Source organism: Phocoena sinus, chromosome 5 (genome assembly GCF_008692025.1).
Source record: "Phocoena sinus isolate mPhoSin1 chromosome 5, mPhoSin1.pri, whole genome shotgun sequence".
Classification (NCBI taxonomy): Eukaryota; Metazoa; Chordata; class Mammalia; order Artiodactyla; family Phocoenidae; genus Phocoena; species Phocoena sinus.
In genome coordinates this window covers 14,260,818-14,273,527 of record NC_045767.1, presented here as the reverse complement: position 1 = coordinate 14,273,527, position 12,710 = coordinate 14,260,818, and the positions used below count along the sequence as shown (strand labels likewise).

Here is a 12,710-nt window from a genome sequence, read left to right as displayed (position 1 = left end):
ACTCTGCTAGCATTCATTTTGTCCCTTGGCCTCTTTTTCTTTTGGTTGCACTTTGTCTTCCAGTCTTTCAGTCATCTGTAACTCCCGTATCATTTATTGTTTTATATATGTGCCCAAATCTATCTTACTACCCTTAACCTTTCCACTGTTTTTCAGCCTGAAATATTTAGTTGTATAGATAATATCTCCATTTGGATCTAACAGTAAGATTTGACAAAATTAAGCTGATGATTTTTTCCCTCTAAATCAGAGGTTAGCAGGCTTTTTCTTTAAATGAACAAATAATAAATATTATAGGCTCTGTAGGCCTACCATCTCTATACAACTACCCAACTTTGCCATTGTAGTGCAAGAGCAAACACACAATGTGTAAATGAATGGGCATGGCTGTGTTCCAGAATAACTTTATTTAAAAATTCAGTAAGTTGGATTTGGCCTGCAGGACAAGTTTGCTGACTCCTGTTTTAAACAGATATCCACTATAATTCCCCCAGGTTTTACCACTGATGTTAAAATTGCATCAGTGGGCTGGAGAGGCCAGCACCAGAAAGATTTAGGCAGGGTATTATCATAGCTTACATTTACCAGGCACTTTGCATGAATTATCTCACTTTATTCTCACAAGAATGTATTATGTAAGAGAAGTGCAGTGCTTAAGCAAACTTGTCAAGGATTACACAGGTAGGTTAAGAGAAGCAGTCAGGATAAAACCTAAGCAATCTGAAACATACAGACCCTTAACAACTATACTGCTTTTCACTACACAATGTGGAGGGTGATTGCTTATTTTAGGAATAAAGATTTGTAAATTCTGTAAAATAAAGAGTGCAATCCAGCCTACCTAAAAGAATAATCCAGGTACTGATTGTGAATGTGCCTGCCAATATCAGTGTCCATATAAGTACAAATAGAATTTAAGGATAAAGGAAAAGTAAGAAGGAACAAGCAGACAAATAAAAACACCAAGAGTATTTCACATCTGGTATTGGAAGATCTGTATACAACTACCATAACTTAGTGTTCGCCAGGCTGTAGCAGTCTTCTTGAGGATGCAGGTTTAAAATATTATTCACAGCAAGGCAAGATTTCACTTATGCTCAAGAATTTTGAGTTACTACGTTCCAGGCTCTCTTCAAGGTGCTGGAACTACAGCATCAAACAAAACACTGAACTTGTTTCTAATATGCTTCAGTGGGAAGAGATAGACAATAAATGAGTTACTATGAAGTAGTCAGATGGTGATAAGGGCTATGGGAAAAGTAAGGGACTGCCATAGGTGGAGATTTGTCAGAAATGCAGACTAATAAGATGACATCATGTGAGGGGAGAATTAAAGGACATGAGGGTTCAAGATGTATGATAACTATAAAAAGAATGTCCTTAACAAAGGGGGAATAGCAGTTGCAAAGGGGAAAATGTGTTGGAGTAACAGTAAGGAAGCCAGTGTGGCTCAGAACATTGCGGGGTGGGATTATCAGCTGCCAGATCATGAAGGGCCTAGTGGGCCATTATAAAAGTTTGGATTTTACACTAAGATAGGAATCCACTGGAGGCTTTTGAGCATAGAATTCTAAATTTTGACTTTTCTTTTAAAGGCTACGGAAGCAGAGAGACTAGTTAAAACATTAGAATAACACAAGCAAGCAGTGACGGAGCCCTGAACCCAGAGAGTGGAGGGGGAAGAAGTGGTTGGATTTCTGCTGCATATATTTTGAAGGCAGAGCCAATAAGATTCACTGATAGATTTTATGTAAATATAACAGAAAGAGGAGTCAAATGACTCCAAGGATTTTTGGCCTGCAAGGGTGAAGTTGCCATTTACTGAGACGGGGAGAACTTGGAAGAGTAGGTGGGGAGGTAATCATGAGTTTGAAACATAGGTAAGTCGTTTCAGACATTACAAATAAGAATTCAAGTTGGAAGTTGGCTATAGAGTAGGGAGTTCAGGGAAGAGGTTCAGGCTAGAGATTTTTTTAAAAGCATGCAGGGGGCTTCCCTGGGGGCGCAGTGGTTGAGAGTCTGCCTGCCGATGCAGGGGACACGGGTTCGTGCCCCGGTCAGGGAAGATCCCACATGCCGCAGAGCGGCTGGGCCCGTGAGTCATGGCCACTGAGCCTGCACGTCCGGAGCCTGTGCTCCGCAACGGGAGAGGCCACAACAGTGAGAGGCCCGCGTACCGCCAAAAAAAAAATAAAATAAAAAAGCATGCAGATAGAGGGATGAATGGGGAGGAGATCCTCTTTCTATATGTTGCATTGTCATTTCTTTCTGGTTTTGAGACTGCCAGTCTAAATCATCACATCTTAAGATCGTTGCCTACATGTGACAGCTGCAGTTGTCTCTTTCAGACAAAATTTTATTATGTATTGGGTTGGCCAAAAGGTTCATTCGGTTTTTTTGTAAGATGGCTCTACTAGCGCTTAGTTGTCTTAAACTTCATTCGAAACAATTTTATTAGATTGTATTTTGACAGCTGTCATATCAGCGTGCATTTTAAAAACAACATCAAAATTGGTGAATTTTTGTGTAGCCATTTTAATAATGAAGATGGAAGAAAACAACATTTTCGGCATATTATGCTTTATTATTTCAAACAAAGTAAAAATGCAACTGAAAAACAAGATTTGTGCAGTGTATGGAGAAGGTGCTGTGACTGAACAGATGTGTCAAAAGTGGTTTGTGAAGTTTAATGATGGACATTTCTCGCTGGATGATGCTCCACAGTCAGGTAGACCAGTTGAAGTTGACAGCGATCAAATCGAGACATTGAGAACAATCAATGTTATACCACGCGGGAGATAGCCGACATACTCAAAATATACAAATCAAGTGTTGAAAATCATTTGCACCAGCTTGGTTATGTTAATCACTTTGATGTTTGGGTTCCACATAGGTTAAGCGAGAAAAACCTTGACCATATTTCCGAACATGATTCTCTACTTAAATGTAATGAAAACGTTTCGTTTTTAAAACAAATTGTGAGGGGCAAAGAAAAGTGAATACTGTACAATAATTTGGAACGGAAGAGATCATGGGGCAAGCGAAATGAACCACCACCACCACCATGAAAGGCCGGGCTTCATCCAAAGAAAGTGATGTTGCATATATGGTGGGATTGGGAGGGAGTCCTCTATTATGAGCTCCTTCTGGAAAACAAAAAGATTAATTCCAACAAGTACTGCCCCCAGTTAGACCAACTGAAAGCAGCACTCGATGGAAAGCGTCCGGAATTAGTCTACAGAAAACGCATGATCTTCCATCAGGATAACCACGTGTTTCTTTGATGACCAGGCAAAAACTGTTACAGCTTGGCTGGGAGGTTCTGATTCATCTGCCATATTCACCAGATATTGCACCTTTGGATTTCCACTTATTTTGGTCTTTACGAAATTCTCTTAATGGAAAAAATTTCAGTTCCCTGGAAGACTGTAAAAGGCCTGGAACGGTTCCTTGCTCAAAAAGAAAAAGTTTTGGGAAGATGGAATTATGACGTTGCCTGAAAAATGGCAGAAGGTAGTGGAACAAAAGGGTGAATGCGTTGTTCAGTGAAGTTCTTGGTGAACATGGAAAATGTGTCTTTTATTTTTACTTAAAAACCAAAGGCACTTTTTGGCCAACCCAGTAATTCTTGTCAACAACTTAAACATATTCTGTTGTACAGTCAGAATTTTCTATCTAGCTTGCTATGTGCCTGCTTAACTTATTTTTCTTTACTCCCTGACAAATTTAAGTCCATGCAGCTTCTTTCTTGGCTAAATACTACTTTTTCCTCTAATACTCTTCACCATTCTTTTCCAAACCTGACTTCTTCAGAAGGCCTTTCCTTTTAAAACCCCATACTGATTTTTCTTTCTCCCAGTTTCTTCAGTTCTGTGTAGTCTGTAAATGGCTTCTTCACATGTGTATGTGTGAGGTGTACACTCAATAAGAGTCTTAACTCTTTTAAGCAGAAATTATCAATAAATTGGTGCTTATTGAAAAACCTGTTACATTAAGTATTTTTTTTTCCTAATAGGATGAAAGATACGATCATTTGGATCCTGCTGAAATGGAAAAAGTTGAAAAATATATCAGTGAAGCCATGAGTTGGCTGAACAGTAAGATGAATGCACAGAACAAACTAAGTCTCACTCAAGATCCTGTGGTGAAAGTTTCAGAAATAGTCACAAAGTCAAAGGTAAGAAACTATAAACTTCTTTTTCATGGGGTCAGTCACTAAACATTTTTAATAGGAGCCATACTTTGAGAAATAATCAGCTTGGCAGAAGAATACAGAAAAACAGGAATTTGAGGCTAATCTTTAATTTGGGGGAAAAAAAAACATTCTAGGTGGGACATCTCTGTTCCTTGATTTAATTAGTCATATACACAAAGCTGTTTTTTAGATTTTAAGTGTAATACAGAATGAAGTAAAGCAATGTGACAACTCCAAATATGTCCGATTTTTCTAGGCTGTATAATACTTCTGAGCCTCCATTGTAAAACTGCAATATATGTTTGTCTTTGACGTAGATTGAAACGTGTAAAATTCCATGGTAAAGTCTTACTTATGAGATAAACTTTCCAGTTTAAAAAACATTACTACTGAAAATGTCAAAGGTTATAGAAAACACTATGAAAAACACAGGGACAAACATGATAATAAAGATCAGCATCTAAGTAGAAAAATGAGTAAAGACATTGGTAAAACATCTGACAAAGAAAGAAATACATATCCAATAAACATATGAAAAGGTGTTCATCTTCATTACTAATCTAAGAAATGCGAATCTCTTCTCTCTGATTTGGTTGTGTGTTTACATTCACAATCTTTGCCATAATTGCCAAGGGTGTGAAAAAATGGACGCCGTTCCTGAGCAACTTGGTTAAATTTGTTACCGTTTTTCTGGGACATCATTTCAGAATATGTATAGAAATTTAAAATGAGTTTACCCTTTAGTGCAGAAATCACAATTCTAGGAATTCACCTTAATTTGACTGTTGCATAAGTATATGCAGATAAATACCCTTGCTTATGATAGCAAAAAACTGGCGACAACCTAAATACCTATCAGTAAGAAACTAGATAAATAAATTGATGCATATTTCAATATTAAAACACATTTCAACAATTAAATATAGTATTTAAGATATCAGAGGTAAATCTATTTAGATATATAGATTTATACAACATATTCAGTGAAAAAGGAAAGATAACTTTATTTAGATTCTGTAATCTCACTGTATCAATTAGCATGTTCATAGATTTGTATGTTTGGAGATGTGTGTGTGCATGGACATACATCTAGGATGTTCACCAAAAGGTTAGTTATGTTAATCTATAGGAGATGGAATTTCAGGTGATTCTTTTTAATCTGGTTCAGTATGTCTGTAGGTATTTGATTCATTTTTAAAACAAAAACAGGTTTTAGGGTGTTTTTAATTGGAGTATATTTGGTTTGCAAGATTAGTTTCAAGTGTACACACAGTGATTAATGTTTTATAGATTATACTTCAAAGTTATTATAAAATATTGGCTATATTTCCTATGTTGTACAATATATCCTTGTAGCTTATTTATTTTATACATATTAGTTTGTACCTCTTAATCCTCTACCTGTATCTTTCCCCTCCCCAGTTCCCTCTCCCCACTGGTAACCTCTAGTTTGTTTATATCTGTGAATCTATTTCTTTTTTGTTATATTCACTCATTTGCTTTATTTTTAAAATTCCACATGTAAGTAATAACATACAGTATTTGTCTTTTTCTATAAGCATAATACCCTCCATGTTGTTGCAAGCGGCAAATTGTCATTCTTTTTTCATGGCTGAGTAGTAATATTCCATTGTATATACGTGCCACATCTTCTTTGTCCATTCATCTGTTGATGGACACTTAGGTTGCTTCTTATCTTGGCTATTGTAAATAATGCTGCTTAGGAACATTAGGGTGCATGTATCTTTTCAAATTAGTATTTTCATTTTTTCTGGATATATACCCAGAAGTAGAATTGCTGGATCATATGGTAATTCTATTTTTAGCTTTTTGAGGAACCCCCATACTGTTTTCTATAATGGCTGTACCAATTTACATTTCCACCAGACGTGTACCTAGAGTTCCCTTTTCCCTATATCCTTGCCAAAATTTGTTATTTGTATTATTTTTGATGATAGCCATTCTGACATGTGTGAGATATGTCACTGTGATTTTGATTTGCGTTTTTCTGATGATTAGTGATGTTGAGCAACTTTTCCTGTACCAAAATGGGTATTTAAAATCATAAAATAAGAGTATTTTCCTTTTGAGAAAGTTTGGCAAAGAATCTATAGTAATTTACTCCTAATCAGATGAGATGCAGAGTGTGATAACAGTTTGCACTAAAACACTCCCCAAGGATGTTACTTTCTGTGTTTCCGTCCCTATCCCAATATCTGTGACACTGGTCTTGAAAGAACTTAAAGTGTTTCAGTAGCTTTATCTGAAATGGTCTTTTATTTCTGTGTAGAAAAAGCAAGGATATGGAAAATATATCTCTTTTAAATTATTAAGTTGAATTTACTTTCATGGCTTATTTTTCCTTCAACAGAAAAGGCTACTGAGCTGTTTTCAGAAAGTAAATGAAGACAGTGTGTATATTTATATAATTCCATTTATTAAAACTTTTTTGTAAATGTTGAGAAATTTTAATTTATGCAATAGGTATTACATGATGTAATTTTCATAACAGAGCTCTCGGCATAATTTAAAGGAATGAATTAAAATTCATTCCTGGGAATTCCCTGGCGGGCCAGTGGTGAGGACTCCGCAGTCTCACTGCCAAGAGCCCAGGTTCAATCCCTGGTCGGGAAGCTAAGATGTCGCATGCTGCGCAGTGCAGCCAAAAAAATAAATAAAATAAAAAGTTTTCCCGCCAAAATACACTGTATTCATATTATGAGGAAAAAATTTTAGGAACAGTAAATACAGAATATTTTATTAAAGACTGAATAGTTTCTTATCACCCCTGACAAACACTAGCCGAGAAGGTAAATCGGTAGTTTAAGAATTAGTTGATTATCTAGCTGAGCCAACAGCTATTCAGGAATGTGGAATTATGTGGAAATTTAGAAAGTTAAAGTGGACTTTAGAATGTTAATGGTAACTTGTTACATAATATTTTTAATATAATCAATTTTCTTCATGTCTTTAGGAACTGGATCATTTCTGTAACCCCATCATTTATAAGCCCAAACCAAAAGTAGAGGTTGCTGAAGACAAGGCAAGAGCTAATAGTGAACACAACGGACCAGTGGATGGACAGAGTGGGACTGAAACTAAACCAGATACAACAAAAGACAGCACACAGCATACTAAATCTTCTGGAGAGATGGAAGTGGACTAAGTCTTAATTTCAGCTTCACGTAATTCAAACAGTGCAAGTAACCACAGGGTCCATTCTTCTTTTACATCTGGTACACACAACAGACGTTTAGTTGTTCTTAACCACTTTTTGTCATTTGTTTTTTGGAGTAGTTTTGAAAAGTGTTTTATATTGAGTGCACCTCCTGTTCATTTCCATTGCTGCTTAATGTGAAGATTTAGCTGAATATACATTAACAAGTCAGTTTAAGCTTTCCTAATATATTTTATGTCAAAGATGCAAGATTGATAAGTAGCTGGCAACCTTATTTAAAGCTTCTACTTGGATAAACCTCAGCTCCTTTATTCAGGAAAGGATACTGTATTGTGCTACTGTTGCAGAAGCATAGATTTAATTGCATCATTATTTTGAAAAACAAATATTGAAACTGATGTGGTTTAAAGCCACCAAGTCACTGACCTTTTTCTAGTTATGGTATTGTTATAATTTAAATATTAAAACAAATAAGAGGTTCCTTGACAAATTAGTCCATCTCGGTGTGCCATGAGAACTTCAAAACCTTGTTTTCATCATATAAATGAACTAAATCACACATTGAAAAGGAAAATGCACAATTTTATGTTAAGGTGACACCAGCAGTTAGCTTCTTTTCATTAGTCATGTGGATTGATGTTTCTTAGAGTAGTTCAGTGTCTTTAGCACTTGAAACTTCTGATCTACTTGTCCTGAAGACCAGCTGCTGCTAAAGTGATGCTGGCCCAAAAATGATGAAGCATTTTTGATGAAAATACCTTCATGTTAAGGGGGAAATGCTGTTGACCTACACAGACATGCATCTGTGACGTTGATAACCTTGTTTTAGTTTTAGTAGTTGTTTTGGTCTTCTTATTGATTTTGTTAATATGTTAACAGAGGGCAGGGAGAAACGGCACAATGTGTATTGCATTATATACATTTATCACTGATTTACTTAATGTTAACATATAAACACTAAATAAGCAGTAATACTTGAAAAGAAGCACTTATACTATAGGTCTTAGGAAATACTGCTTGTAATAAACTTAACTGTGTTACACATCAACAGGCAAAATATAGAATGTTACATAGTGTAATATGATGTGATTAAATTATAGTTCCTGCTGTTACAATACCTGTTCAGACCTTGGCTCCAGTTTTGGTGCTTCATATATAAATTATGTGGGTTGAAGGGCTGTGAAATTAAGATATTTTAAAGACTTAATCTGTGCTTCATCACCAGACTTGTTCACACTGTTCAGTTCTGTGCAGAAGCTTGATATGGGAGCAGAATGAAATGACTTTTCAACCTACAAGAAAAAGAAGCATAGACAATGCATGGGCACTTGTGTTCTTAATGCCAATCAACTAGATTGACATAGGTTAAAATTTTGAAAGGCTCAGTTTTCCCCAAAGCTACATCATCTTTATACTAAGGATTTAAAAAAAATTAATATGGACTTTTCTTAAGTAATAAAAATTGAGAGTTTAATATCTTTAGGGATAGTCGTTACTTCTCACAACTAGTTCTCTAAGAGAGATTCTGTTTCTACAGTGTAGTCTGCACTGAAAGGAAAGTATGGAGCAGTGCATTTTGCAGGGATTTTTATTCATCATTTTTGAGGGAGATGTCCCTTTTTTGCATTAAAAAATCATATAGACCCAATATATTTTTTAATGTTTTCAAACTAATGAAGTAATTATATACATTAGTAATGATGAAATACATTTTTTTAAAAGCATGTTTGTTACTTTTCGTTGGTATGTTGAATATATAGGTTCACTTCAGTAAGAGCATAAAGTTATGAAAGGGAATATATAACAGTACACATAGGGCATTCACAGCTTTTTAAGAAGAAAATCTCCACCCACTTTGTTAGGAGCTGTACCTCCAAAACTAATTGGGAATATACGGGAACAAAGCTTTCTGCATCTGAATTGTGTAGTACATCCTGACATTTTCCAGTTCCATAAGTCAGTTTATATAGTTTTGTGTTTTAGTCAGAATTATAACATTCCAATTCCTGCAGTTATGTAACACTTCATTTAATAAGTTAAATACATCCAAAGATAATATGTATACTTTTCCTACCCATTTATTCAACTTAAATGATTTTCAAAAGCCCTTAACCTTATAATTATTTATTGAATACGGTAATAAAAGAGAAAATGTTCTCAATATAGTTTTGGGTAGAAGGCATGGGTCCAGTTTAATTTTAATCTGTATGAAATATGCAGTGCTTAGATGAAAAATTAAAGATCTTTTTTCAAAATAAAAAGCCACTATTTTAGAAGTTATTTTTAAAAATACATTGCAATATAGGATGTATTCCTGTAGTAAACAAATAAGAACTAAGTATGTAGGAAATGATTAATAGGATTAATAGGAAATGATTAATTTAATGTATTAATCTAATACACTACGACTCTGGAAAAGTATAAATTATTTGGTTTTAGAAATCAACTCCTGATAGCCAATCACATGGTGATTTTAAAAACAAAGATTGCTAAATAATGTAACAAAAGAAAGTCTGTGATGTTTTAATTCCTTAGCAATATACAGAATACTTAAGTTTTAAAACAACTATTGATACAAACAGCACACCAAAGAATGAGGCTATTGGAATAACAGATAATCTCAATTTTAAAAAGGTAAAAATTAGACTTTAAGAAGAAATAAAGATTTCTTAGACTTTGGGGGGTCAATTTTTAGTATACTTATGATTATATTTCCTAGCTAGAAGTCTTTAAAGTGAATTTTGGGGATCAATTATCAACATAATAAAGTGATATGTTAAAACAGTTTATCCAAATTAGCACAGATTCAACTGTTTTGAAAGACTAAAGATAATAGACATTTGAATACAGTGATCAATTGACCCAAAACAGATCTAACCATCCCTGTTTTCATAAATTTGAATTGTAATACTAAGCCTACAAACATTCCCATTAGGATTTTGTTTTGTTTTTAATAGTTGGTATTTGGTAGTCCACAACAATTAAAGTCTTGGCATTAACTTTACATATCATAGATTTAGAAGTGGTAGACAAATATAACTTCATCTTTCTCAACTTTTAGAATCTGACAACAAAAAAACTTCAGTTCTAAAGTAGACGTTATTTTGTGGTTAGACTTCAGAACTTCTAAGTGGAATTTGGTTTTGTGATAGTGGATTCTGTAAAACTTAATGAGAGGCATATCTAATTGTATTGATACCTCAGTATTTAAAATCTGATGGCATTGATTAAAGTCAGCCACTGATATCTTTTCAAATGACACAGGTGTCAGGATGCTTATAAAGTCTGATTCTAATGTTTTATTGTCCTCTTAACTACAGTATGTTTTATAACTATCAGTCATTTACCAAACTAATCTTCTTAGTCAATTTCAGAAGAGACAGACTTTTTGATCAAAAAAGAGAAAACAGTTTTAAAATTACCTTTTTTTTTTTTTTGTCAAGGTTAAGCCAAAGTATAATTTTAAAACAACTTCCAGGAAGCACATAATCTTTTCTTTTGATAAAAAGTAATAAGATTTAACGCAGATCAAGACCAGGTCTTTAACCAAAACAAAAGCTTTAGTTATTTTACTTTCACATCTCTAATACACAATAAACTAAAATTAATATTCTTCCATGTTTCTTAACCAGACAGCTCTGGGTTTATAATATAGCCAGATGTCTTAAGTTTTTTTCCCTTGTTAAATTCAAGGGTGATTGTTTCATACAATAACAGGGTACCTGGAATTTTTAGAATATTAACGAACTGCTTAGAAGAAAAACCCCTAAATGTCTATGGCAGTAGTCAGTACCTATAAGTGGTAATGGCTCTTTCACCTTCCAGATCTCTAGGGGTACCTCTAGCATATTGTTCGAGTAAGCATTAAAACAAAAGGCATGTCTGTTAAGATACATTATGAAATAACTTGGAGCTTTCAAGTCAAAGAAAGAAAACTAATAATTGAATCACGAACATTTGACTTAGTCTGTCAGGCAGGTCAAAATCCATATCAACAACAGCAACAAAAATAAATGGTAATGATCTTTGCTTTGGAATCTCTAATTTACTGTCATGTCCTAGGTCACATGATGAGTATTAGGGAAGTGTATTGATTACCCATCCTATAAAGAGATTAGTGAACTTCAACATGTTTTAGATAGATTAATTGCATTATAGTATATTACACTATAAGTGGAAATTATCTTAGTCTTTCCAGTTTTCTTGTTTCATCTCTCAGTTCTGGACTCTTAAATAATCATTATATTTCTTTCAATTATATTTTGTTTTATTCTGGATTATTATTTAAGTCTTTTATTTCATGGATTTAAAAAAATACTTTTACGATCACTTTGATAGCTAACTTTATTACCTGTCTTTTTACTTTAAAACCAAATCTTACTGTTAAGAATTTTTTGACTCTTAAATTTATACTTGAAAAGCCATGTTATAAGTTTCCATATGTAATTTCTCTAAAATTTAAGAGGCTTAATAGATTTTTCATATTCTGGCCTTTGAATACTTTTAAGTAGTTCTAGACCAAAAGAGGTCAATTTTGTGAGTACTGTGTATTAAGTAACCAACGTCCCTCGTTTTTAATCCAGATATCAATGTAACAAAAAGGGTCAGAAATTCAAAATAGTTGTTAAAGATCAGACAACTTCAATTCTTTGCTGCCTTCTGATTACATACATGTGTTGTGCATCCTCCTTGTTTTTTTTCAGAATTTCTTAAATTTTTTGCTTCCAAGACCTTGAGTTAACATGCTCTTGAAATCTTATGGACCCACCCAGAATGCAGATGTAAAAATGTAATTAGAAATGGAGAGCTAAGCAAAGGAAACATTAAAGTGTTGTGGTTTCTTCACCTGAAATAATACTTTTATGGCTTAGTGTCTTGGAAGGAGACTCACATTAAAAGTAAAAAATGTTATATTTGGCAGGATGAAGCCATCGTTGTTTAATATAGAAGCAAATTTTTAATGAAGTTACTGAATTGTTTAGTACTAAAATGGCATCCAAGTCATTTTTCCTTTCTCCAACCATTATTAAAATAATTTATACACATAGTGACTCCGACTCCAGTCATTAGTATAAAATACCTTCTGGCAGTTTAGTACCTACTAGCTTTATTATTTTTTTTTTAAAGAAAACTACTGCATTTGATTTCTCAATTTCCCAGTTTGTTTTTAGCACAGTGACCAGTGTAAAGCAGAAAATCATAATCAAGTGTGATGTGTCTATAAACTGCATATAATGGACCCTTAGTTTCAATAAGCAGACACGAGAATGGTTTGTAATGTTAAGTCGGTAATGTTATTATATATGATGCTAATATATATGTGGCATACAATTTTGG

At 34.0% G+C, this 12,710-nt stretch overlaps 1 protein-coding gene across 2 annotated transcripts in view; it reads left to right on the top strand.

Moving 5' to 3' along the window:
* The window catches only part of HSPA4L (heat shock protein family A (Hsp70) member 4 like), a 53,454-nt gene extending 41,036 nt beyond the window's left edge, over positions 1 to 12,418 (top strand). For both annotated transcript variants that reach the window (XM_032632913.1, XM_032632914.1), the window contains 2 exons: positions 4,016 to 4,177; positions 7,170 to 12,418. In XM_032632913.1, coding sequence (XP_032488804.1) covers positions 4,016 to 4,177; positions 7,170 to 7,361 — 354 coding nt within the window. In that variant the 3' untranslated portion in view covers positions 7,362 to 12,418. The remainder of the gene's footprint in view (positions 1 to 4,015; positions 4,178 to 7,169) is intronic.
* The last annotated feature ends 292 nt before the right edge of the window (positions 12,419 to 12,710 follow it).